This window comes from Anomalospiza imberbis, chromosome 18 (genome assembly GCF_031753505.1).
Source record: "Anomalospiza imberbis isolate Cuckoo-Finch-1a 21T00152 chromosome 18, ASM3175350v1, whole genome shotgun sequence".
NCBI classification, from domain to species: Eukaryota; Metazoa; Chordata; class Aves; order Passeriformes; family Viduidae; genus Anomalospiza; species Anomalospiza imberbis.
The window spans coordinates 11,816,737-11,843,336 of record NC_089698.1 but is presented as its reverse complement, the minus strand read 5'-3'; the positions used below and the strand labels follow the sequence as shown (position 1 = coordinate 11,843,336).

The window sequence follows — 26,600 nt, the reverse complement described above, 5'->3', positions numbered from 1 at the left end:
TGCATGGCACAAGGGCCCACCTGGACCCCTTCAATTTCTAGATACCCAAACATCAGTGAACATCCACAGTTCCTGTTCCTGGGTGAAATAATGGGGATTGTACTTTGCCATCAGAAGTGGAGCTTAACCTCAAACTGGTCTCAGTGGCTCCTGAGTTTGCTTGTCATGAATTTCCAAAGACAAACACAGATTCTAAGAGCCTGTAGTTCAGTGTTTTGACAACTTTTCTTCTTACACAGAAGTATTTGGCCCTGTTGGCTACGCCTTATTTTAACTATGCATTTCAATTCAAATTTTCAGGTACTTTTTAAATGACTGTAAGTAGTAACATTCAACCCTCTTAATTGCAGTCAGTGTCTTACCTTGTTTTTTCTGTTGAATTCAAAATTGTGCTGTAGAGCACTCAGTTGTTCTCAACAGATGGCTCCAAAAAAGATGAAACAGAGAAAGTTATGCAGGCCAAGGACCTGTGGCCTCATGTGAGCTACCTTCAGATTGCAGTTACCTGGCATGAAGCTTCTCTCTTAAATGCATGTGTTCTTCTACTCTGTTTTCTTGTGGCACTTGTGTGCATCTTACTTTCACTATTTTCTCCTCAATTTCTTGAGGAGAATGTTGACTTGTTGACTTGTTCTGGTTTTTGACAGCTGTCTTCCTCAGTTCCCAAGGCTGGATTTCTCCTAGGCTTTAAAACCTCTTCTCTAAATGCTTGTACACCCACTGGTGCTGTCCTGGGGTAGAAGCTCCTGCCCACCTGTGAGTGACTGAAGAGTCATCACTGGGAATCAGCCAGGCTGGGAATCACTGGGAATCCAGTGGGCTCTGCATGGCTCTCTCTGCTCTCTTGCTGCTCCGGCCTCCTTGCCATTGGTATTCTCACTTCCCCTTGTCTGAGCCGGGCTTTTCGTGAAGCTTTTTATTTTTCACAATGGTGCACTCTGAAAACAACTTGACTGCTGAATGTCAGCAGGGGTTTCCTGTTAGTGAGTGACTTCTTAATTCCTTTTTGCAGTGCTCAGACAGTACCAGTCAGTCATGGCTCTTCCTCTTCCCTTTGTGAAAGTCTGCTGATTTACCTCCTGTCGAAACAAACTCATTCCACAAGAATTTTTCAATACACTTAATGTCTATTTCTGATATGTACACTTCAGATTCCTGAAGTTTTATTTACTCCATCCGGTGTAGTGCAGAAAATCCTTTGACATTTAAACTGGCGTAACTTTTATGTTCCTGTGGTGGATCAGTAAGAACAAATAGGGCAGGGGCAGCTGCTGCCCAGCAGAGGCAGGTGAGGGGATGGTTTGGAACCAGGGTTTGGTGCACTCAGGGCAGGTCTGTGCTCCAGGAGCCTCTCTAGCCCTGTGCACTCGTAAATCTCCCTGAAAACCCTGCAGAGCTGTTGCCCTGTGGATGTCTTGCACTACTGAAATGCATTTTTTGGAGATTTTTGTGAAGGAACATACAGCAATGCTGCATGGTTACAATATGGTTCAGTTTCACTAGTTTTAGATTGCTGTCAGCAGCAGAAAATGTACATGTATTCCTGCACGAAGGCAGACTGAAGAGAGATGTAGTTATGAGTCCTCTGCACGGGCATTGTGTTGCTTACAAATTACTTGGAAAATTGTGGGGTGTCATTACATTCACTTCACAGATTTTTCTGCCAGCTGCTTTTGCTAATTTCCTTGTACTTAGCTGGCTGTCAGGGCAAAGGAGGGTGAAATATTGGTAAAGAAAAGGTCTTACAGCTTTTGTTAGGTAACTCATAGAGAAATTTCAGAAGCAGGAGACTGCAAATGACTATTCCTGTCCACAGGTGCTGCTGTGATGCTCTCCAGATGATGTGTCCTTGCTGAGTCAGATATTAAACAAATACCAATTAGCTGTGTTTTGATAAAGCCATTTGAAAGTTCATGTCGTTGAATATCAAACTGTTGTCTTTTTGATCTAGGGCCACTGTTTGCACTTTTAAATTGAAGTTTGGTTTGAAAAATAAAAAGAGAAAGTTAGGATTGAACTTCAGGGTTTTTCTTTACCCACGTGCATGCCAGGTTTCTGCACCTCTAGGACAGCTGGTGGTGGCAGGAAATGTTTTGGGACACAGGAATTCTGCTGTCAGACTGGCCCCAGCATGGCTGTTAGAGGGATCTGGGAGTTAGTGTGGGCCAGGGACTATTTCCTGGAAGCATTTTCAAGGCAGCCACCCATTTTAAATTTTAGTCTCATTAGTGGTCTGTGACAGCTGACCTCAGCATTAGGAAGAGTTTTGGGGTATGTCTCATTTGATTGTACAGTACACTCTCCCTGCTCAGGACCTAGTGATAAATATAGCACTGTGCTGTGCTATTGCACTGCAAACTTCTGTTCACCAGACTGCTTGAATTTCTTTTCTTTCAGGGGCAATAGAACTTGTGTTCTGCAGCTTTTCGCCTCCAAAATTACTCCAATGCTTAATTTTTAACATACGACTTTGTGTGTCAGCTTTGAATGTAATTTCCTGCATTTGGCATTTCGAGTCAAATACTTCTTTCTACAGCTATATGCACTAAAAGCACTTGGCAGTGCTTTTTTAGAAATAAATTTAATAGCAGGATATTTGGAATGAATTTAGAGAAAGCAAGGCTACAAGTGTACCTGCCACATGCTGCGATGAGCTAGGTACCTCGCTGTCTGCTGTGCTGTGGTTCCTCATGGCTAAAGGCTCTGTTGTTTCTGTGTTTCTGCATCTTAACTCTGTCCGGCTGAGCCAACCCGTGTTCCAGTGCAGTCTTTCTGCTGACTTAGTAGCACAGCTCATAAGGAAACTCTGAGCTCCTTCAAATTCAGCCTTTCCATGCCCTTTGCAACTGCTGTGTGGGGAAAAAAGCTGTATTAATTCCCAGCACACTGGAGAGCAAGGCAGATGGAATAGAGAAAGTGAATTGTTTTCACATTAGTATTATTCCTTGGAAATGTGGGAAGGTACTTCCTCCACTATGTCAGGGAGCAAAGGATCAGACGTGTTTCCATTGGGTGGAAAAAACAATAAAATATTCCCTGCCTTGTACAGTAAACGAGTTGTGTGAGCAGTTGTGTGTGCTGTGGGTGGCCACCAGTGCAGAGTAAACCAGTTGGTCCAGGGACTAGGAAGATAAGTGTTTCCTAGAGTCTGGGGGCACACAGAATTCAATCCTTACTCTTTTGAAGCTGTTGGAAGGCAAGGTAGTACAAACCAGCTAAATCCTACTGATGAATTTCCAGGATTTTTGTCTTGACACGCAGAACTGCTGGGGAAGGGATTTTGCAGAGGGACAAAGGCAAGTGGTGCAAGTGCTTTATTTAAGCACTTGAGGTTGTTGTCTGTTCACTTCTCCTTGTATTTTCTTTTGAAGTGATGTTAATATTTTGTCCTGGAGTTCGAAGCTCAGCTCCTTCTTCTTTCCTGTTATGAAATGGTGCTTTGTGCATGCACTCTGCGTTGCCTATATTCTTTAACGTATCTGTGCTGTAATACTTCAAACTGCTTCTGTTAGAAACTGGAAAATGTTTTTTCCAGGTGCTAGTCACATTTTCTGGGCTTGTTTTCCAATTGTAATGTAAGAGGTTTAGTGCATGACTGAAGAATTTTTTGAAACTCCATACAAAATGTTTTATAACACTAATGTTAATGCCTCATACCTGACAGCATGATGAAATCAGATTAGTAAGTGTTCAGTGCAGAGGGACCAGAGCAGCTGCTTACTGGTTACAGTAGTACTGCTTTTAAACTTTCTCCACATCTTCAAATTGCCAAGTGATTATTTTTGCCGGTGTTATTTTTGATTTTTATGTACATGAGAATAGCAGAGTGAACGGTGTCGGTGTGAAGCGGTTGCAGGGTTGTGTAATCAGCGTGCTGATAGTGTGTGCATGAATGCATGTAGTGCATGCTGTGGATGAGGAGCTGGGGAGAGGATATTAACTGTGATGAAGTCATGAACCCAGGCGCCCGCTATAGGCATCTGCAAACACTGGTTACCCTGGCAACAAGTGGGAAGAGGTTGGAGAGGAAAGCTGGAGTAGGTTGTTGCATTGAATTGTTTCTTCCTCACTAAAGCAGGGAGATGTTGAAAGGTATGATGTCCCTCTTTCTGTGTCGTGTACTATTTTATATGTATTCAGGCAGCTGTTGGGAAAGGGAAGGCTAAAAAAAATCCTTGTAATGCAGCTCGATTGGAGAGGAACTTTTCAGTATCAATAGTGACGTGCATTGCAAATCTGTGCTTTTCTCTGTGTGCTTAATTTCTGTGTTTTGTGTTGTGAGAGTGCTAAATGGGTCTCCAGAGCACAGTACCTGCCCCATCCTCAGCCTGGGGACAAGTGTCTCTTGCATATTATATCTTCAGAAACTGGTTTTATTTTAAACTGGGTTTGTAGAGCTAATGTTTGAAAACCTGCCAAGACAGTACAAGTACAGGGTAATACCAAAAGATTTATTAACTGATATTAAATCAGAGCTTCTGAACCTTCAGAATGCGCTGCACTTACATTCTGTGTTCTTGCACTTGTGCAGAATATTGTGGCTCACGAGTTAGTGGAGTCTTTACCTCCCTGGGGAAAGTTTTTATTAGAAGAACTAGGACATTATGTTCAGGGCTTTAACAGCATCTTCCTCAAAACAAATATTAAAATATTCTCTTCAGAAATCTGTTTTAGACAAATAATGAAGAGATCCAACTGTATATTCTTGATTGTCCTTCCTTGTTTTGACCTTTTTGTCTGTAATGAAAAAAGAACAAACATGTATGCAATATATTAAAGTATAAATTATGATATGTACGCTGAAACAACCAATTCTTGCTATTTTCAAGAAGCCAAAAAAATATTTTGTTTATTAACTTTATTTTTAACTTGGTCACTTGAGTGGCATTGTTTCTATTGAAATAAAAAAAGCCTAAAATTGCACAGTCCTGAAAGAATAAAGTGTATTACCCAGTCAGGGAATAGAATTCTGTGACTGTATTGAACATCTCTGACAGCAAGGGAATGATTAACAGTGGTTCTTGATTTCTATTGTACTGAAAGGCACATTCTAATAGAGTATTATCAAATATTGTTTCCAGAAGTGCAGTGATAGAAATACACAGTGTGCTGGACTCCTGCCCTTTCATTTCCATTCACTTCTACATTAAAAATCGCTGTCAGATATTTTATTCAAATATAAATCTTAATTTTACTGCTCTGTAAGACTGCATCTTCAAAACTTGAAAAAATATATTCTGGAAGATGGAGATGTGTATGACGATGCTGATTGCTCTTGAGAGAATGTAGACTGACCCCAGTCTTCCTAGAATTAGGCTGCTCAAAACAGCTTTTGTTAGTGGGCCATAATTTAGTTAAAATAAAGTACAGCAAATCAGTTTAAGCAATGATATATCTTATAATCAAACAAATACTGTAATCAGCATAAGAAGCAGAGTTTTGTCATTAAATAATAATGCAAATCAGAGCTCTTACTCTATTGTGAACTAATAAGTCCCTAATGTAGTTAAGTAGTAGAGTAGATGCAAAACTGCTCTCAGTTAGCAGTATAGTTGAGGCTGTAGGATTTGCAGTTTATTTGTGTATAGTTCTGTACCTGCTAAGTTAATTACTGGTTTGTATTCTGGGTTAGTAAGTGGATAAGAAAGATTCTGTTAGTACTTACCCTGGCTACTTAAGGTGTTGATTCTGGAGGGAGTGCTGGAGAATGAGTTGACTTCTCTGTCTTGTGGAGTAATCTGAAATCATCATCATTTTCATCCTGCCTTTCTTCAGATGTTGTAATGTTTGATCAGGTGTCCTGTAGCCATGTCAGTGTGGGAGTGCTCTGGGCTCAGACTGCAGCCTGTGGTCAGCCCCTGGGATGGGATGGGATGGGATGGGATGGGATGGGATGGGATGGGATGGGATGGGATGGGGCTGCTCCTTTGGCAGCATGGGGTTAAATCCCTGTGTGCTGATGGAAAGGGCAGGCAAAACCCAGGGATCTTTCAGCTGTCCTCTGCTTCTTGAGAGGGGAACAATGCTTTGGGATTTTCCTACTCAAGATTCCTACAGTTATGCACTTCCTTCTGCGTTGTTCTCAGCTGATTTGGTCTATTAATACATGTACAGATGCAAGTATTATTTTCCTACTTCCAGTGCTGTATTTTGAAGTATCCAGAGAGAAATGTGCAAGGGAATGCTGAGAATGGGGACCACATTCATCTGCATTAGGCTGTTCCATTTTGTGCTTGATAGTGAGTGGAACATCTCAGAACAGGAGCTGCCTGTGAACTGTGCTGTAGTGGGTGACCTTTCCTTTTGGGGAGTTTTTTATTGGACACTCCTCTACAAGCAATCTCATTTATCCTAAGGCTTATAGGAGCTTTCAGCTACAAGTCTAGATGATGGGACTTTTTCTTTACCTATGAACATTAGTAGATGAAAGAACAGCCTGCTTTCCTGTGTTTTTTTTTTCATACAAGTTATTCAAGAACCATAGAAATGATAACTCTTTTAAAAAGTTGCATCTTTCAAACTGCGTAGATCAGACTGTTAAGCTGTGATGTTTTCTGAAGCTTCTGCAAGGGGAACTCTTGTACAGGAGAATATTACCATGGTAAATTCCGAGATCTTCTCTATATTGGTGGAGATGGAGAAGTGTTTTCAACACTTGAGGGGGTGGGAACAGTTTTCCAATGAAGAAAAGTTAAAATATGTATTCCTTTTTAAGATGTAGCATGGTCAAAATCCCAAATTAATTTAGAGCATTGCCATACAAAGAATTTTAGAGCAAATGAGACTGTGACTATCCACTGCATGTGCTGGTCCATGATAACTGCCTGTGCAGCCTTAGCCTGTGGAAATAGGAGGTGACTCAAATTAGACCAGGCAGTGCTTTGTTTTTTGAAGAATGTCTTCATTTTCAAGAGAGAATAAGAGCTTGTTTTGTGTCCATAGCCTTGAAGGGGTCACTGCCTTGCCCCACAAGGGCACTGGCAGGTCCAGTGAAATGACTCCTGCTCTGTACAACACACAGCTCAGTGTGTAAGAAAGCTGGTTTAACACTGCACTCATTTAAAAGCAGGTACAGCTGGTACATAACAGCAAGACTGCACACACACATGGATTCTGAATTACAAACATCCCAGGCTCTAGAATAGCAGAAGGTGGGGATTTGAGGCTAATATATTTATAGAGGTACAGTGGATGTATCAGGGAAGAGTGGGCATTCAGTATCACTTAGATTGGTTTCATGAGGAATGGATTTGGCCCTGGCATTGGCTGTTCACAGTAATGACTCTTCCTGAGCTGTGCTCAGTGTAGCAGGTACCTGTGGCTGGAGATCAGAGAGGGCCCCATTGATCACAGCTGGTCCTTCATTAAGGGTGATGGATTTTGCTCTGCACGTGGCAGCTCTTCCTTCCAGCCCTCACAGCTCCAAAGGAAATGCTCAGCTCTCTGTTTCTGCAGATGTGCAGGGATGACAAAATGTCAACCTCAACATTTTTTTTCCTTTGCTTTTTAAATGGCATTTACCATTTTTTAAGAGTTTGAATTGATGGCACTAAGTATGAAAAAGTTGCTTTTGCCATCTTAACTTGCCAGTATTTAATTTCACTCCATCATGTTATGGTTTAGAAACAGAGCAAGGGTTAAAAGGATTTTTCTACTTGTTGGTTAGACAGCAGAAGGATTGAGGCTTGGGAGAGAGATCAGGATGTCTCTTAATCTGTGAATTATATTTCATTACTAAAGAGGAAGAAGAGCTTGAAGTGCCTTTGGAGGGGCTTGGATTTCAGCAGCAGGAGTCACGGCTTTGTCAGCAGATGAAAATGGCTACTGTCGCACCATCGCCAGAGCCTGTTTGCTGGCAAGTGGAGCCCGTGCCCAGCACAAATTCGGGACATGTTTGTACCCCAGGTAGGAGCTTCCTGTGCTTCAGGGAATTCTGAAATGGGGTGGTGAGCTGTGCATCCTCTGTAGGCACTGACTGGTTGGACAGTTGGGATTGACATGCCTCAGTTTCTCTGCCTGCCTTCAGAGTTGAGATGCATTCCTGGCAATGCCTGAGCTTCCTGGGCAAGAGCCCTGTCATCCCTTAGTGGTGATTCTGCTTGGTGCATGTCTGGCATGCTAAATACCATGGCAGCAAAGCCAAATAAAAAAACCCCAGTACCAGCTTTCACGCAGTATAGTTTGTGCATCCTTTAAAGCAGAATTTTTCTTTTAATTGAAGTCTTTTATGGGACAGTATGATAACAGTTTGGATTGCACTATTGGGATACTTAGCAGAAGGAAATGGTTTTTCACAAAACTGACTCAGTCTAAGTAAACATAAAAACCAGCATTACAGCAGTTAATGTGTTCTATCCCTCCTCTGCCCTCTTCCCAAGAGAAGAAGTTGGTGTTTTAATTGAAAAAAATGTAAAACCTGGCATTTCAGGCAACCATAATCTAGATTTTCATTTTTGGGGTATCTTGTTTTTCCTTATTTATGAGAGCAGATTATTCTGTGTCTGATTACTGTCTGGAAGGATTGGCTGCCCATGGAGATGGGTCACTGACCTTGATGGAGAGCCATGCCTCATCTGTTGTGGCAGTTCTTGCATTCCTGTGTGCTGTTGAGAACATGCAATTCAATTTTACATCCCTTAGTAGTTTGCCCTACTGCTGCCTGTTTCTCAGGATAGCATTAGGAAACTGGCATTTTATTTTGCTGCGTGTTAAGTGGCCGTGTCCATTCCCAATATCTGCCAGAGATGGATTTGACAATACTGAATCTGAAAAAATGTATATGAACACCTGTCATTATTACCAGACTGAGAAAGGCTCTGGTGTTTCCATTTATATAGTTGCTAAAAAATAATTTGGACTCCATGTGGAGCTGCATTATTAGTAAGAAATCTCTTTTAACAAGTTTTTAACATCACAGCATTGTCATCTACTGGTTATTGTTGTATATACATAATTTTGTAATGTGATTGTGCCTGGGGAAGGGCTGGATCCTTCTGATGAGATGTACTCAATAAACACTCTGGGAAAGCTTGCTCTGTAGAGGCCCCAAGCTGAGCCACTTGGGAAGGATGTGGAAATGATGCTAACCAGTGTGGGAGCTGTGGCATGAGCACACCAAGGAGGGCTTTATGGCAGCATTTGTAATGGGGAAGTTTTGACAAGTGTTACCATATATTTTTCTCTAATTGTTGAGGAGTTGCTCTCTCAGTGATTGAAGACAATGCTGTGGTGGAGGAAATGAAGACTCATAAGTGAAGCTGAAGAGCTTTGCTGCATTGCAGAATGGAGGGACAGGAGATGGTTGCATCTGACCCAAGTGGGAAGATGGTGTTTGTAGTAGATGTAGATGGGCAGTGCTGCACTACCATTTGTTGTGCTTGGTCAGGTTGAGTTTCTGACATCCAGTAAGATATTTTTTAATTACTACTGGTTCCCAGTTGTCATTATACAATCTTTTTTCTGGTTCTAAGCTTTGGTTATTGCAAGGCTTGAAGAAAGGCCTTTTGAGCCAGCCTTACATCTAACAATGAGCTCTTCCCTCTTCTTTGACATCTGAAATCCTAGATAACTTCCTAACATATTCTTTCCTTGCTGTTTTCTGTTTAGCCTCCAGTTCCAAGCCTGAACTCAGCTCCAGTTCACAGACTTTGGGAAGTCAGCAGAACAAGACAGATGGCACCCGAGTAAAAACTCGCATTCTGCCCAACATGCCAAAGCTTTTCATACCTTCATCTGTCACCAAATTTCCACCTGAGATCACTGTCACTCCACCCACTCCCACCCTCCTTTCTCCAAAGGGCAGCATTTCAGAAGAGACCAAGCAAAAATTAAAGGTAATAAAAGGGAAACAGTAATTTTTTAGATTATTGTTTGTATCTTAATTCCCCCCTCAATGAAATACTTGTATGAAAGAAGCAACAGTTCATGTCCCCAGTTCATAACCAGAGGTAAATAAGTAGTGGAAGGAGGTGTTAGCTGTTACCATCAGGAGCCAGTTCTTAAAGGACTGGTGAAATACTGGCTGTGGGTGAAATGAGAGCTATTCTAGTCCATATTCCTTTTCTGAGGGATTTGGAAAAAACTAGAAAAGTGGCTGAGTGACCTGGTGCAGCCATTGCAGTTCTTAGATTAGTGGAAGCCACTAGAACGTTGACTGTGGGGAAGCCTGCTGGTAAATGTGATGTTGTTTAACATTAGGATGACATCTTTTATCAACACAAGACAGTAATTGAATGTGAAGGAATAGCAACCAGTGGGCTTTTGTCCCTGTGATCATGGGTTTATCCTGACTATTTAGCAATATATTCTCTCTCTCTCTTTTTGGGATCAGTCTGCTATTTTGTCTGCTCAGTCTGCAGCGAATGTAAAGAAGGAGAGCCTTTGTCAGCCAGCTTTGGAAATCTTAGAGACCTCAAGCCAGGAGTCCTCACTGGAAAGTGATACTGATGAAGATGATGACTACATGGACATATGAATGAATTCTGGCCATCATCAACACCAACCACATAACCATTCTTCTTGTTGCCAGCATCTCTGGAAGTTGAAACATCTTCATTGGCATTACTCTCCATTTAATTGGCATCATTGTGTTCTTCACTTTCATTACCTTTGTTATCACCACAGCCACTTGTATTGCCTTCAGACTCTTGGCCATTCTCCCCATCATGGTGCTTGACAGAAGGAATGATTGATTGTTTACCTGGCAGTTGGTAAATCTGGATCACGCTGTCACCAGGAACTTCAGTAAACACAAGGATGTTTTGAGCTGCAGTTCTTATCTCTCTACTGTTCCTGCTTCTCCAAACCAGAGCCTTGGGAGTTGCTCCGGTAGCTCTTTTCTATAGTGTTTTCCTCCTTTTAGTTGTCTTGTATTTTCCCCCTCTAGCTAAGTTTTTCTCCCAGTAATTCAGCAGCCTGATGTCTGTCTAACCATGCCATGATTAATCCAACAGCTCCTTTTAAGGTGGATGGAGTAGGAAAAATTTGCTGAGCTGGTAGAGATTTTAATTGCATCCAGAAAATCTGTGGCTTTTTCATAGGGCAAGGAGGGTGAGCTGAGAGTCTGTCAGCTCCTTCACACTGCTGGGGCTTGGTTGGAATTTGACTCTTTCAAATAGACAAAAGAACCAGCTTTTCCAGGCAGACAGAGAGGGTGGTCTCCTGTTTGTGCTCATTTCACACCAGTGTATGAGGTCCAGCAAAATTTATCTACCTGAATGTTGGCTTAAAGAACTGATCTTTCCAGAATTGTCTTACAGTCCTTTCTCTTCTAATGCCTTGGACAAGCATTTTGAATTGGGGACTAGATGATATTTTTATGGTGGTATTGAAAAAAAAAAACTTGAAAGATTTCAGTACCATTTCAGTAATGTCTGTTTTTTACAGAACGACACGAAAAGGTGTTTTTTATCTATCTGCAGAGGGACTGCTCACAGTTATTTATACGAGAAAATAATGGTTACAAAAATCCTTTTTTTTTTCTACTGAATGTTAACTTTGTAAAATAATGAATGCAAACCATGCAAAAAAAAATACGTCACACACTATATATACACCCGCGTGCGCCCACACACATATATATATGTGTATGTACATATATATATGTCTGTATATGAAAACAGAAAATGCATACAGCTTGCAATGTCGGATTTCTTTGTGTTTGGGGGGTTGGTTTTCTGTAAAATGCAGAGCTTTGTATAAACTTTTGGGTTTCTTTTCTAATAAAGTTGAAATGCACTGTTGTCTCTGTTTGTTTGAGAGGGCACGAGGTGCCGTGGTTCTGAAAGAGCACTGCTCCTCTTTTATTTTTTGGCTGACAAAACAGGGGTAGGGGGGACTTGATGGGAACCCCTTTATTTTCAGAGAAATGCCAGAGCTCTTGGGGTGGGTCTGGTGTGCGTGACCCAGAACTCAGTGCTGCCAAGGTTGCCTGCAACAGGTTCAGTTCCCCACTGAGATGTGAATTCTTTTTCACCCATCTTGGTGTCTTTGAAAGCTGATGAGCAACATAAGGGGGAAGACACCACGTGGAGAGCAGGATCACACAGAATATTTGGCTGCACAAATTTGCACTTGATCCATTATTACAGTGATCAGTCTCATTGGTAAGGATGATAAATTGACTGTGGATAAAAAGAAGCTTCAGCAAGCTTTGTATTGCAAGTTTGTTCTCAAATTCTGGGGGTTTTATTTTGGAGAAAATGTGATTTACAAGGAAGTGAGCATGTCCATTTTGGATGTGTTAGCAACTGTTTGTGTAACTTGTTCACCTACCATAAGTGACAGGTGAAGTGAGTGCAATTGATACAGAAAAGATGAGGCAAATGATGGTAAAAGCAAACACATGTTTTCAGTAAAATGTTTTCAGTGTTTACTCTGATATGCTGTAGGTTATTATAAATGCAGTGTGTAGCATGCTGTGTAGTCACTGCCAGGTAAAAAGCTGAGGAAGTTTCAGATAAGCATGATGTTTAGGTTTTTTAGAAGAAAGCACAGAATGAAATAAAGCAGCTACTTATGAGAAATTGAAAGGGGAGGGTGTAGTTCTGAACAGGGCTTTATCACCCAAGTGGAATAGATTGCACAGACTGTTTGGCTAACGTGTATTCTTAAATGTATTGCTAACTTAAAGATTACATTTAATTTTTTAGATCCACACTTTAGCTTGGGTTTGATGTATAAAGCATTTGATTTTCTAATTGAATGTGGCCACTGAAGATTGTTGGTTTTCCTTTATTCTTCTTCAGGATTCCTTGGCATTAGGCTTTCTGGGCTTTTTCCTCCAGACTTCCTAAAATGCTGGTCTTGAGCTTTCTTTTGAATTCTAAGGATTTAAAATTTTGAGAAGGATTTAAAATTTTGCTGGTTTAGGAAAGCTAGAACAGTAAGTGTAACTGTTCCTGCTAGCAACAAGAGCAGCATTTGCTGGACTGCTCTAAAATCATTTTAACCTTCAAACTACTCAACTGTGCAACTTGTTTTACCCTATTATCCTATACTGAATTCTCTTACCTGGTTTTCCTTTTTTTTTTTTTTAAAATAAATTTATGATCTTTTTACTCCCATTATGCTCCTGAGTAGCTCAAGGACTTTTTCTCAAGCTCAAGAAATTACTGAGGCTGAACTGTACAGGCCACCTCCCTCCAGTCCTGCCCTTCTGCTGCTGACTAAATGTTTCTCAGCTGTAGGGCCTTCTTCCACAAGGGTGTTCCTGCTGCACTGAAGGAGTTTCTTCTTCTCCATGTGTGAAATCTCCTCTCTGTAAGTACAGCTGATGTAGTTCTTCAGTTCAAGGAGCCACATTTGGGAGTGAAGGTGCCAAGGTCCCTGGATGCACTGAGATAATGATATTTGTCTGAAGAACCATCCCTAAAGGTACTCAGAGCAAGAACTTCAAATCCTTACAAACAGAGGTATTCACTGAGTAATGAATGCATCTCGTGGAGCTTGGCCATGTCATCTTGTGGAATTACCAAGAAAAAGTATTGCAGTAAAACTGCAGTTAGCCATGGCTTGGAGTGGATTCCTTTATTTTGGTCTAATCCTGGTGGTAAGAGCTTGAAATTGAAGCCTAGGCAAGATCCAGCTTACCCAGTTGCAGACCAAATGTAAACACTGCAACTGCCTTCAGGATTTACTGGGTACCCCTTGCTTCTGAAATCTGTGTTCCCAGGTGCCTTTCTGACATGCCAGACAAAGAAATGGCAGCTGCTGAAGTATGTTGCTCTGGTATGGCTTTGGTTTGGGTTTTCCCTCTGAAGCCATAGGGACAGGAATGGCTGGTGCCTAAAGCAAACTTTAAGGTGAGGTCTGTGCCCAAGTGGGGTGAGACTTTATCTCTCTCTATTTTTTTTTTCTTGGCAGTAATTGATTAAAAACCAAATCCTTTTTGACTACTGAAAAGCCAGACTCTTAAGACTTTCAGGCAAATAGCAAAACCATTTTTATTCCAAAGGAGATGGAAAAAGGAGTTATTTTGAATTGCCTGTGGAGAGTAATTTGTGGAGAGCTGCTATCCTTTCTGTGCTGCTACTGGGCACTGTCTTTGCACACAGATGTCTTTCAGTGTTAAGGTGAAAGTCTTATTAAGATATACAGTACTGGGATTTGGCTGTTTGCAATTTCACTTCCTGGCACAGGGATTATATAATCCATGTGTAGTTAAGACCATTGAGAATTTCTCTCTCTAGGCAAGGACTAGTGCTTTACTAAGAATTAATTTTGTTGAGCACAGCTGTCATTAGTGGCTTCTGCCCACTGTCTGACAAATGCTGTAGCATTTTTTCCAAAAGCTAATAATGTTCCCTTCCTCAACCAAAATAGCAGATCAAGGAAGATACCAAGTACCTCCTTGATTTTATTATGTACTAGGGTTTGTCAGTTGTTGTCTCTTGGTTTTGTTGGCTTTTTTTTTTCCTTAATTGGAGTGATATATCTCATGAATAATGAAATTAATGTCTTTTGCAGCCAAAATAAACACCATATGGTCAGGGAGAAAGGGACCAGGAAAAGATGAGGAAGGCACAGCAGCAGCTGAAGCTGATAGGAGACAAAATGGACTGCAGGAAACAGGGGCCAGGTGAGAGCAGACCAAGTCCTACCATTGAGGGTGGGATCACAGCACTGTTAACACCACTGTGAAAAGCACAGTATTGAACTGGAAATTCCAGTGAGGGTGAAACATCTGTGGTGTAGCCTGTGTGTACAGTTACACACTGAGCACAGCTCGTGTCTGCTCCTGCAGGTGCTTGCATATTTTAGGGGACTGGGTGTCAGGTAAATGAGATGAGATGCACGTAACAAAAAGCACAGCAGACATCAATTTTGTGGCCTCCTAGGCGTGGAAAGCTGGGATGAAGAGGCTTTGTGCTTGCATTTGAAAATGATGGGAAGAGGTTCACTGTAGGCTGAGTGTTAATTGCCATCTTTCCCTTCCAGTTAATGGCCAGGGATTCACTAATGCTAAGTTGTGATGTTATTTATGGTTTTTGGAGTAACCTCAGGGTGCTGTACCACAGGCTGTGCTAGCCCAAGTCACGCCTTTGTGGGACTCTAGCTGTCCTTGCAGGACATGGTGGAACAGGTGGGATTGCAGAGGACAGCAGACCAGCATCTGGGTTTGTCAGCTTCTGGAGGAGGACTTACCTTCACTAAAATGGCTCTTTCACATTAATACTCACAGAATCCCAGGCAAATCTCAGCAGAGATTAAAAGGTGCATCTCCCCGGATAGACATTTTTGTTCCTGCTGCTGTTTGTTTAAAGCATCTGTGACAATCACACCCATCAGCAAGTGCTTGTTTAGCCAACTCCAGAGCCTCTGGTGCAGCCCTCAAAGCTGCCTTTGAGCTCCCTGGACCAGGAACAGCTTTGTGCAGGTGGCTGCAGCTCCAGCCTGCCCAGGGCTCCCCCTGTCACCTGGGAGCATCACTGCCTGCTCCGGGAGCACTAGAGGGGGCCCTAGGACAGAGCAGGAAGGGAGGGGACCAACCCCCACCCTAAATGGATGTCCAGGGTCTGGATACCACTGACACTACAGTGCATCGCTGGCTTTGACCCCATGGAGTTCTAAGGGCTTTCTGCTACTGTACCATATGTCCTTTGCATAATGTATGGTCTGATTGAAGGCAGAGGGGGTGAGAATCCTCACAGGCTGCTTACAGCATTGTGTCCCTGGCCATGGCAACAAAAACCAAGGGCTTGCTTTGTCACCATTAATATTGACACGGGCAGGAAAACAGATCCACCATATACTTGCTTTTCATACAAAACCTGTTTGCCCCATGACTGTTTTTCCTTTTTTTTTTTTTTCCTCCTTGATTCCCCCATAAGAAGCCCCCTGGGTGTTTCCATTTTCATAATGTGCAGTATGTTACACTGGGGTGTCCTGGGAATCTCCTGCCAGTCAGCCTTGTGTGAAATGGCTCAAAGAATGTGTTCAGCCTCGTCAGGGGGAATCCTGATTAGTTCAACCCTGGTTCATGGCAGTGGTGTGGGGCTTGTGCCAGCAAAACTGAGCCCAAGAGTCAGTGACAAACATGCAACTTGTGGATCTGTGGAGTGCTTTGAGGTAGTTCTGTTCAAGTCAAATTCTAATCAGGGATGAAGATGTGTTTGAGAACGATGGAAGAAAGATGTAGTGTTCAAGCTTGGATAAAATCTTGTAAGGCAGTCTGTGTTATGTGGAGCAGCCTCGAGGTGAGATCAGGTCCTGCAGCCATCTGGCAGCTCAGGAAAGGGAGCAGGGATGTGGAGCTGAGGCCACTGACTGCAGACTCAAAACCCAAATCACTTCTACCAAGGGGAAAAGTGAAATCACACTTCTGCCTGCGTGTAAGATTTATCTGCACAATTAAATGGTTGTGTCTGTAGCTGGTAGAAAAACATGCCATTATATAATCCCAGTGGGAGGAACGCTCTGCAGTGTCTCTAAGTGCATTGTCTTACTGAGGCAAACTGCCTATCTAAAGCCAAGTCAACATATATGGTAAAAAGTTTTTGCTCTCAGATTAGACATAGATATCCCCCTCTCAAGTTTGATTTCTCAGCCTATTTTTTTCTCTCCCATCTCTTTCAGAGACCTTGCAAACAACAGTGAATTCCAGAATAAATGGAATATTAACAAAGTTCATATATGGTATAAGCATATGAGAACCACTCTGGAATGGTATTAATTTAATTTTAGTTGAGTGATATAATAACTACAAGTGAAAGGCCATGTAACAGGGCAAAGGTATTTTAGAAACAGTGCTTCCTGTGAGAATGCTGAATTATTACATTTATTATATATATCCACAGTTAGCCTAAGAACCTGCCTCTATATTCACATTCCTTTCATTTTGCTCCTCTGAGGAGTCTGACAGATACAGAGGGCTGTTCACAAGGAATAATATGCAGCTGAGTTTTATCTGCAATATGCATTGCATGAACTATGATCTAATATAGCACTGAACACATACTGTTCAGTAATAATTAGTAAAGGATGTTGTATGAGCAGAAAAGCTTCATACTCAGAAGTGTTCTTTGATTCCTTGTAATTTAAGTCACACCAGAGATTTCATTTCCTTAAATTACACCCTAATGTGTATGAACAGTCACATTTTCTCTTCTAAATGCGTGGATATATATAAAATGCAAGCCTTTCAGTTAGATTGCAGTGATAATTTTCCCTTTAAGAGGTGGCACTAGATGCTCAAAGAATTGCTTAACTTGTTAATTGAGCCAACATACACTCACCAAGAAACTCACCATGCTGAGTGGATGTCAGAAAGCAGTTTGAATATAGAAACTTGTCACTTAGGATGTGTTGGCTGTAATTTAGATCTCCATTAGGCTAGAGTGGGTTAGGGGGAAAAAAAATTAAACTGCTGAATTGTGTAGTGGAAGTTCTGAGCTTACAACATCAATTTGCAATGCTGTGCCCTCAAGTCAGCAGCACGAGTTCCAACAAATAACTTCTGTCATGGCTCTCCCAATAGACACCCTGCTGGAAGTGCTTCCTACACTTAATAAGTAAATGGGCTTTCCTGGGAGCAAAACAAAGAGCCTGAGTGTTTCCTCACAGCAAGCAGCAGTGGTACAAGGTGATTTTTCAGTTTGGCTTGCTTGGAATGTAATAACAGCTTGGGATTGCACATTGTAAAGTATTTGTGCAAAGAGAAATGGGAGGATTCCTGGTCTGTGATCCCATTGCTCTGCAAGCTGAGGAAGCCTTTGGATGCAGCCAGAAGCAGCTGCTGGTGTCCAGGCAGAGCTGTCAGCTCCTGTTTCAGTGGCGATGGGCAGATAGTGGTGATCTGCAGGAGCCAAACAAGCCAAGTGCATTTCCTGCTGCACGCCTGCATGCACCAGGAGGCTTTGCACTGGCTCAAAATAGATATTGCAGTGAGCTGCACAAGGAGTCTCCCACAATGGCACATTTGACCGGCCTGTACTTTTCCATGGAAGTTGTTAATAGAGCTGGTTTTCTTGGTGTAAGGAAGGTGAGAAAGCGGTGCAGGATTGCCGGAAAGCCTGGGAGTTCTTTGACTCCTGGATATCTTGCAGTGCCTCCCCCTTGGCACAGAGATGTGCCTGTGCAGCTGCCTGGCCTGGCTGGGCCCCTGGACGTGTATTGGCAGCTGCTGAGCCAGACACAGCTGGGCATAACTCAGCTGCTGCTCTGCAGGGGCCGTCCTCAAACTGGGGAGTTCACCTTCAGGTAACTGAGAATTCCACTGACGGGTAAGGGAGGGTAAATAGTCTGGGCTTAAATGCACTCCTGCTGCATTTTATTTTTTAGTAAGGTGAAGTTGTTGCAATGTCAGTGAAAGCCAGAACGTGGAAGTGTCCAGGCTGGGTGTGTGGTCATGTTTCAGTTACAGCTCAGGCACAGACACAAGAGTGTCTCTTATCTGGTACTATGGACACATGTGGAAAGGTGTGGCAGGCACGTTCTTCTCTCTTTCAGGATTTCTCATACAGCAGCACAGAGGAAAGAAAGAGAAAACAATTTCTATTTCTGCTCCTTGTTTTTCCCATGTGGGATGTGTTTGGGGAATTGTTTACCTGGGGTGATTGCTTGGTTGGATTCTGGTGAGGATGGATTGAGCTGATGGCCAATCCAACCCACCTGTGGCTGCACTCTCAGAGATGGCCACGAGTTGTGAGTTAGGTATGGTAGTTAGAAAAGTAGGTTTGTAGTTTTGTATCTCCTTTATATAGTATATTAATGTATTATAGCATAGTTATAATAAAGAAATCATTCAGCCTCCTGAGCTGGAGTCAGACATCAGCATTTCTTCCCAGCAGGTTCACCTGCATTTACAACAGAAAGGTACCTGGAAAGAATATGAAAATATGGAAATGTTATTTCCAAGTTCAGAGTGACCCCTGGGAAGAGGGAGAGAGGAGAAGGAGGACAGTGTTTCTTCTTAAAGATGTGCCTGATTCAACAAGGTACCAAAACATAAATAGCTCCTCTTGATTTCAGTGCAGGCAGCAAAGGACAGCCTCAGGTTGTGTCACCCCAGGCCTGTGATGTGTACAGTTTCTTCAGTGACATAAAGTATTTCTACAACTAAAATTTCCATGGAAAATAGCTGCTTTAAAATAAACAGACTTAACTTCCTAAATACCTGCAAACTCAAAAGTTCACAGTTAACCACTGAAAAATGCAAAAGGCCAAGGAAAGGTGGAAATATCTCTGCTGGTAAAAAAATTCAGCCCTAATTACTTCTCCCTCAAATTAGGGTGGCTATGGCATGTATAGGAACTCTGCAGAGCAACTAGTGTAAGTTCTGTTCAGTGACACCTGTCTTCATGTGATCCCTGAGGCAGTGTTTCTTAGGAATATAATTTTCTTTAACAGCTTTTCTCCCCCATCATCCCCCAGTGGCTGATATTGCTCCAGGAGGGAAATCCTGGTGCCTTTCAGAACAGCAGCAGCAGAACTGGTGATAGGTTTGGAACAAGATGGACTTGAAGCTGGCTCATTCTTCCTGGGTTCTCTATCTGGCCTTTGTCAATATTCACTTTCTGCATCTATTTCATGGTAACACCATTGATTTATTGGTTAAATCATAAATCAGAAGAACTCAGTTTTGCCTTAGAGCTCTCCCACTGGCTGGTGAGGTTTTCAGTTTATCTTCCATTTTCTGTCTCCATCAAATAGAAACTACTTGTCCAAAACTGTCCCCCTCCCCTAAATGGCCACTGAATTTGCAGTTAGGTCATTTTTAAATGTCATAAATTGTTTATAATTTTATCTTCTAGCCCATTTAGGGTAAAACTGTGGGGTTTTTTTCAACTTGAGTGATTGAATATGAGTATCCACTAGGAACCACTCCCATAATTAAGTTAAAGGAGAGCAACAGAAAAATTTACCTGGGTTTTTGTGCTGGTAAATAACTCCAAATAACTCAGAGCTTCCCATGAGCAGAGTTCTGGAGAGGACTAAAAAGTGTCTGCTCATGTAAGAGTAGAACATGCTCCTTTTTTTTGGAGAATCCTTAGCTCTGAATGCTGAGAAATTGGCATAGTGCAGTGTAGCAAATCCAAGTCTGTTCTAATTAAGACTTATTTGGATTTTTCAGTTTTTCCCATTCCCTGGCTGAAATTTCCTGTGTCTTGTAACCATTTAACAATATGTTACTAACCATCCATTATGTCCTGCTTTATTCTCTTTTAGATGAAAGAGCCATGTAAAAAAAAAAGAATTTGCCAGCCCCTGTGACTGAATTTGAGCGATAATGTCAATGGAATTAACACATTGCCATTGTTGAATGGGCTCCTGTGGCTATATAAACATCAAGGTAACACATTTCCAAAGCAGAAAACATTACTGCTGTGATACTGTTGTTTTGAGAATATTTCCTCACTGCCAAAACACTGATGTAGATTTAGCATTTTGCCTGCTATGATGAGAATGATGTTGGAGTGGGGAGGGTTGATTCTGCTGCTTTTATTTTTGCTGAATTCTGGTTTATTTGCTGAAGAAAATCTCTTACAGTGTTTGGCTAAACATGGAATGAGAGCATCAGTACATTGAGGTGTATTTAAGATGACCTCTGATTGATAAATGGATTTAAAAGATAGCTCTCTTAAGGGCCTAATTCCATTTCTGAAGGCAACCTTCTGGAAAAGCTGGGCAGAATGCTCTCAGGAAACCCAGGATCCTTTGGCTTGGGCAGAGTTTGCTCAAGAATAACTGTCTCCCACACTATCTCCATCCATTAACATAATTTTTATCTCTGCAAACAGGAGCAGACTGAGGCTTGAATACCCTTGGTATGTTGCTGAATAAGATACAGCCTTCAGTTTTAACTTTGGGGATGGCAGACAAGTTGTAAGGCCAAGCTTGTCAGAAAACCTTTTAATGGTGCTAATCCCACTGCAGATTTGTTGGCACTCTCTCACCTCAAGCAAGACAGGACTAACTAATGAGGATGTGGCACAGAAGCAGTTTGCAACTCCCTGGGTCACAAAATCAGTGAAGATGGCTGCACTGCAGAAGGCAAAGCTGGTCATGCAGGTAACAGGGATGGTTTCCTTTATTCTGATCCTGGTGCAAATTGAACAAGACCTGTGTTTCTGCAGGAATATTTTCATTTGTCTTCAGGCAAGAAAAAATTCAGGCAGTAAGTGCTAAACCAGAACCTGACAAGTTCTGTTCATAAATAACTGTTGTCATGTGAATTTTATTTCTCTGCAAGGTTAAAGCCATCTTTAAACAATGGGTTTGCTGTATTTCTACTAATCAGAGACCATAACCCAGGTATTGAAGGGTGAGAAGTCAGTCTCAAGGTTGACCTTACTGGACAAAGATGGGCATATTCCTCTCCAGAATCCATGAGAAATACCCACTGCCTCAACCAGAGCTGTATCAGTTCTGGTAAAAAGGACTTCAGTTTGCAGAGCTGAATCTGGCACTTCTGTGAACATTAGGGCTGAGACAGAAGAGAGGGAGTATTGTCCATTCCAGTTTGTTGCAAGAGCAGCCCTAGGTTGGATTCCTCAAAGGAAAGGACTTCTCAGCACAGGGAATGATCTGTTTCTGGCCTGCTCTTGGTTATCAAGGGATAGGAAAGAAAGTTGTGATGGAAAAAGGGAGGAGCTGCCTGGGGCAGGAGTTTGTTAGCACACAGAAAATGGCTTGGTGAACCATGAACACTGTGCAGGAGTTAAATGCACAGAGTGGGCATGGTTGTGTAACCTGAAGTTCTTTTCTGTCCCCTGAGGGCCCTTTCAAGCCCTCTGAAGGCCCAGAGAGCAGCTCATAAACTTTGTGCTTCAGAATTGCAGAGAAAATGCTTCTCTCATCTGTGGATCAATCCTTTGTCAGCTCTAACTCAATGGCTGGTGGCTTTAGTGTATCTCCACTGTCACCCAAAGGCACTTTGTGGGAAATGTAAGCACTGGCTCAATAACTTGTCACCTGTCCCCTCACTCTGACCTCAGCCCTGGTGTGCAGAAGAAGAGTGCCCTCCCGGGGCAGTGGTGTTTCTGTTGCAGTCACACCTCCCTTGGGAGTCGATAGCTGGCCTGCTGTGAATTTTGGTGTGCAGAAACACAGGACATGTGTAGTGCTGTGACCCACAGTGTGTCAGTGAGCCCGGGTTCCATCCCACGGGGAAGCGGCCTGTTCATGTGCCAGCAGAACATCCGTTCTTCCACGTGGCCCCTGGATTCATTTGAGGAATCGTAGGAATAAGAGAGGAGCAGATCCATCAGAGCCTTCTTTACTGCTCACATGAAAGCAGGATTGCTCTCTGCAATGCCACTGGTGTGTGCAAAAAGCCATTAAAAGCCTGATACAGGAAGGACTTTGTTCCTCTGCAAGCAGGCTGCCCTTGCACAGCCGCAGTGCTTTTCCCTGCACAGTCAAATTGCTCCTCTCTCATTTTCATCCCAGCTAATGAAGATAATTATATCCCTTTGTAGAATATTAATCCCTCTGTCATCTGTATGTTTACACCCTGCAGACATGTTCATTTCTTCTTTGTCAACAGGGCCATCAATCATGGGAGCTTTCCTTCACCAACTCTTCTAATCTTTTCTGGTGTTCACCTCATCCAGTCTCCCTCCAGCTCCCCAGTAGCTTTGATAATGAGGTGATAAGAGTTACATGTGGTTTTGCCAGTTTGTTTTACAGCAGGCTCACAGAAAGAGGCCCTGCCACTTTCCTGCTCAACTATATGCTATTTTCACATATGTATCCTCTGGTTATATTTGTGGTTTTATTTTCAGCAAGGAAATGAAATCACACCTAGGGCAGAAAATCCCAGAAATTACCTCTGTAATGGAACCTCCTTAATATTACCATATCCTTATTGGTGGGTATGGCTGAACATCACTGTTCAAAACAAAAGTTCAAGCGATCTTCTCTTAAGGGAAAATCTGGAACTGGGGAGAAGAATTCCAGAATTCAGCAATTCCTCCTTTGGACAGCTTCTTCAGAGTATGGTACAAAGGGAAGAGGAGTAGTTCCATCTTGGAGAGGAAATACAAGGCAGAAAAGTCAGAAAGACATACTGGGGAGAAATGTATGGACTTTGATTTCAAATTCTTGCTTCAGGTGTCTGATAATCTAAACCAGCACCCCTGGCTGCTGCTGTAACTTGTCCACTCCTGTCCTGCAGAGCACCAAGCCCTCCAAGTCTGGTGGGCTCTCCCTGCACTGTCAGCAGTTATTTGGAAATGAAGGCCCTTGGTGGTGAGTCCAAATCTCCATCTCAGGCAGGCTCAGCTCACCAAGCCTGAACCCAGCAGTAGCTTAAAACTTAAACCAGGAACTGCAGTATTGGAGGGTGGCAGAACCAGTGACTTCATTATTGATAACCATCTGATCTGTGACTTTGATTTCCTCCTGCACGCTCCCCAGCACTTCTCTGAGCAGAATTTATAAATATTTCTGTTGAATTTACATTGCATTGTTTGTATTTATGTTTGGTTGGCAGGAGTAGGTCAGACTGTGAGGTGGCAGTCATTTAAAAACAGTTTTGCCTCACAAATGCAAGGTTTGTGTTTTTAAGAGTGGCATCTATTAAATGTATTGATGTTTGCAGGATTAGAGAGGAGAAGAAATCCAAGTCATTTACACCTAAGTAGATAAAATTCAGTATTTTCAGTATAATGCACTCGTTTCCCACCTCACTCTCACTGCACACCTCTGTTATCCTCCTTCCAAGGAAAGCTTCTCTATATAACTGTTCTGACAGGACAAAGCCATGTGTCATCCCTTGGTTTCTCAAGGAATTGCATCCCATATATTTAAATCATTCAGGTGTCTGATGTTTCTAACCACTTAGAAGCATTTGTTCCATATAGTAGGGCTAATTTTTAATTTATTTTTCTAAGCACATCTATCCGAAATGATGCTAGGCTTTTATATTCACAGCAGGGAACATTGTGAGGTTTAAATATCCCTTTAATCACTAAGGATGTAATAAAAACAAGAGAGTTCTTTGAGCTGCAGAGTGTTACCCAGGGAAAAATCTACTCTGGAGCTTACAAATGTGATCTGAAGAGACAAACTGGGCAATAAAATCCACAACTACGGACCAAACCTGCTAAAAGCTGGTCTGTAGCTGCCCATCAGGAGCTGAGACTCGAGGGGGGAAAAGGCCATTCAGCACCTCTAGAGCCATAAGAGCCAGGCCATAAACACTTCACAATCTGCTGGGGAGGGGGAGGGAGCTGGGCTGTGATCTGCCCGCAGTCTGTCCCCAGCCCCTGCCTCAACAAAGAGTGAGCAGGAGAAATTTCACCATGGGAAGAATGAAGGAAAAAAATCTGGAGAGATGAGGGAGTGCAAGGAGATTTGGCAGCTGTGTTTGATTGTGTCAGTTCATGTCCACTTATGGCAGCCTCATCCCAGTGCTGATTTGAGGAATCCATGAAATCTACAGGTGCTTTTTTCTATTATCAGTGGTGTTGAAAGATTCTTACCTGAATATTGTTATTATGGACCCAAATATCATTTTTTTGCGAGGTGATGAACAAGTTGGGTGAGAAAAAGTACAGCTCAGAGTTTATCCAAGGGCTTTCTCCTTAAAATCCATGTATACTTCCAGCTCTTTGTTGCTGACTTCAGACTTGGCTGCAGATGATGTGTGTCCCATCGTAATGCTCTGTATCAGTTTTCAGAAAGCATCTTGCAGGATGTGCTGCATGAATCTGTCTTGGTGTTCATTTGATTTTTGGGAGGTCCTGTAAAGCTCAGCTCAGACTCTACAGGTCAGTTAGACACCCTGTGTGTTAGTTCCCTTGCTGCCGGGAGATGGATGTGCAGTTGTATGTATCCTGTGGCTATATAAATTTTTATAGTTCTTTTTCAAGGAAATTATAACTAATACTATAAAAGGAAAATAAACACGCAGTAATAAAATCTTATTAAAATGAAATGTAATTTATCGTAAGTGCTCTGAATCAAAATCTGCTGTGTATGGTTTAATTGTTCTCTTGTCATGATTTCTGGTAATGATAATTAACTTCCGCAGAAAGTTCTTTAGAGTCAGTAGTGATTGTTGGGGGAACTGAGCTCTACACAGATCTGTAGAGCTCACAGCAGTTTTTATTTTTAAATTCCAAACACTTTAAATCTTAACAGTTTTAATTTACTCTTTGAAGGTAAATCCTCTGATAAGGAATTATAGATGTTTATTGATTTCCTGGTTTGATTAGAACAGTTACTGTGATGAACAGTTAATGGAAACTTCCCTATGACAGAAGAGATCTGTCTTTGCCAAACAAAGTAACTTGCACCCTAACTTGCATGATTGAAGTTTGGTTTTTTTCTGTTGGTTTCATGGCTTTACAAATGCCTGAATACTAACAAAAGTAAATCTTTTGAGGAAACCAAGATACCATGACAGTGTATCAGCAATCTTGAAAATCCATGAAGTTTAGATAAAACCTTCTGGGTCTGAGCTGATGCTTTTTTTCTGGAAACATCAGCTTTTTAACAGAGATTGCTGCAGTGTTACCTGCTGGGCTTCTGCTCAGCAGAGTCCAGTCTGCTCAGGGCTTTTGTCTGGTCTCAATTCATGGTTAAGTCAACTGCCAGCAGTTTTTATGATCTGCATGATGCTTCTCTTTGCATATGAGTGAGTGCCCATGTGTACAAATATAGAAGTGTTTATGGACGGATGTTAAACCAGAGTTACTGGATGTTAAACCAGAGTTACAAGGAGCTGCTGTTTTCCCAGGCTGCTCCTTGTGGCTGAGAGCAGTGGATTCAGGCAGGGCTGTGTATGCAGGCCTGGGAGGAAGGATGCAGGGCTGGGAGGGCAGAGCCCGTGTGCAGGCAGGGCTGTGGATGCAGGGCTGCATGTGCAGATGTGCGAGGAAGGATGCAGGGCTGGGAGGAAAGATCCAGAGCCCATGTGCAGGCAGGGCTGTGTGTGCAGGTGGTGAGGAAGGATGCAGGGCTGGGAGGAAGGATGCAGAGCATGCCCGTGTGCAGGCAGGGGTGTGGATGCAGGGCTGTGTGTGCAGGTGTGCAAGGAAGGATGCAGGGCTGGGAGGAAGGATGCAGAGCATGCCCGTGTGCAGGCAGGGCTGTGTGTGCAGGTGTACGAGGAAGGATGCAGGGTTGGGAGGAAGGATGCAGAGCGTGCCCATGTGCAGGCAGGGCTGTGGATGCAGGGCTGCATGTGCAGGTGTGCAAGGAAGGATGCAGGGCTGGGAGGAAGGATGCAGAGCATGCCCGTGTGCAGGCAGGGCTGTGGATGCAGGGCTGCATGTGCAGGTGTGCAAGGAAGGATGCAGGGCTGGGAGGAAGGATGCAGAGCCTGTGTGCAGGCAGGGCTGTGTGTGCAGGTGTGCAAGGAAGGATGCAGGGCTGGGAGGAAGGATGCAGAGCATGCCCGTGTGCAGGCAGGGCTGTGGATGCAGGGCTGTGTGTGCAGGTGTGCAAGGAAGGATGCAGGGCTGGGAGGAAGGATCCAGAGCCCGTGTGCAGGCAGGGCTGCGTGTGCAGGTGTGCGAGGAAGGATGCAGGGCTGGGAGGAAAGATCCAGAGCCCGTGTGCAGGCAGGGCTGTGTGTGCAGGGCTGCGTGTGCAGTTGTGCAAGGAAGGATGCAGGGCTGGGAGGAAAGATCCAGAGCCCGTGTGCAGGCAGG

The 26,600-nt window shown here is 42.8% G+C and overlaps 1 protein-coding gene and 1 long non-coding RNA gene across 5 annotated transcripts in view; both read left to right on the top strand.

The window, feature by feature from the left end:
* Nucleotides 1-11,736, top strand: part of CABIN1 (calcineurin binding protein 1) — a 109,824-nt gene extending 98,088 nt beyond the window's left edge. For all 3 annotated transcript variants that reach the window (XM_068209097.1, XM_068209095.1, XM_068209096.1), the window contains exons 36-38: nt 7,741-7,905; nt 9,607-9,833; nt 10,331-11,736. In XM_068209097.1, the coding sequence (XP_068065198.1) occupies nt 7,741-7,905; nt 9,607-9,833; nt 10,331-10,474 (536 nt within the window). In that variant the 3' untranslated portion in view covers nt 10,475-11,736. The remainder of the gene's footprint in view (nt 1-7,740; nt 7,906-9,606; nt 9,834-10,330) is intronic.
* A 1,647-nt stretch (nt 11,737-13,383) lies between these two features.
* LOC137484898 (uncharacterized) lies at nt 13,384-21,924 on the top strand. Of its 2 annotated transcripts, XR_011005099.1 has the most exons (4): nt 13,384-13,802; nt 14,467-14,578; nt 20,167-20,290; nt 20,843-21,924. It is a non-coding gene; the product is annotated as an uncharacterized lncRNA (long non-coding RNA). The 2 variants fall into 2 exon arrangements; XR_011005098.1 differs by lacking the exon at nt 13,384-13,802 and having other exon boundaries at nt 13,837-14,578.
* Nucleotides 21,925-26,600: the final 4,676 nt, after the last annotated feature.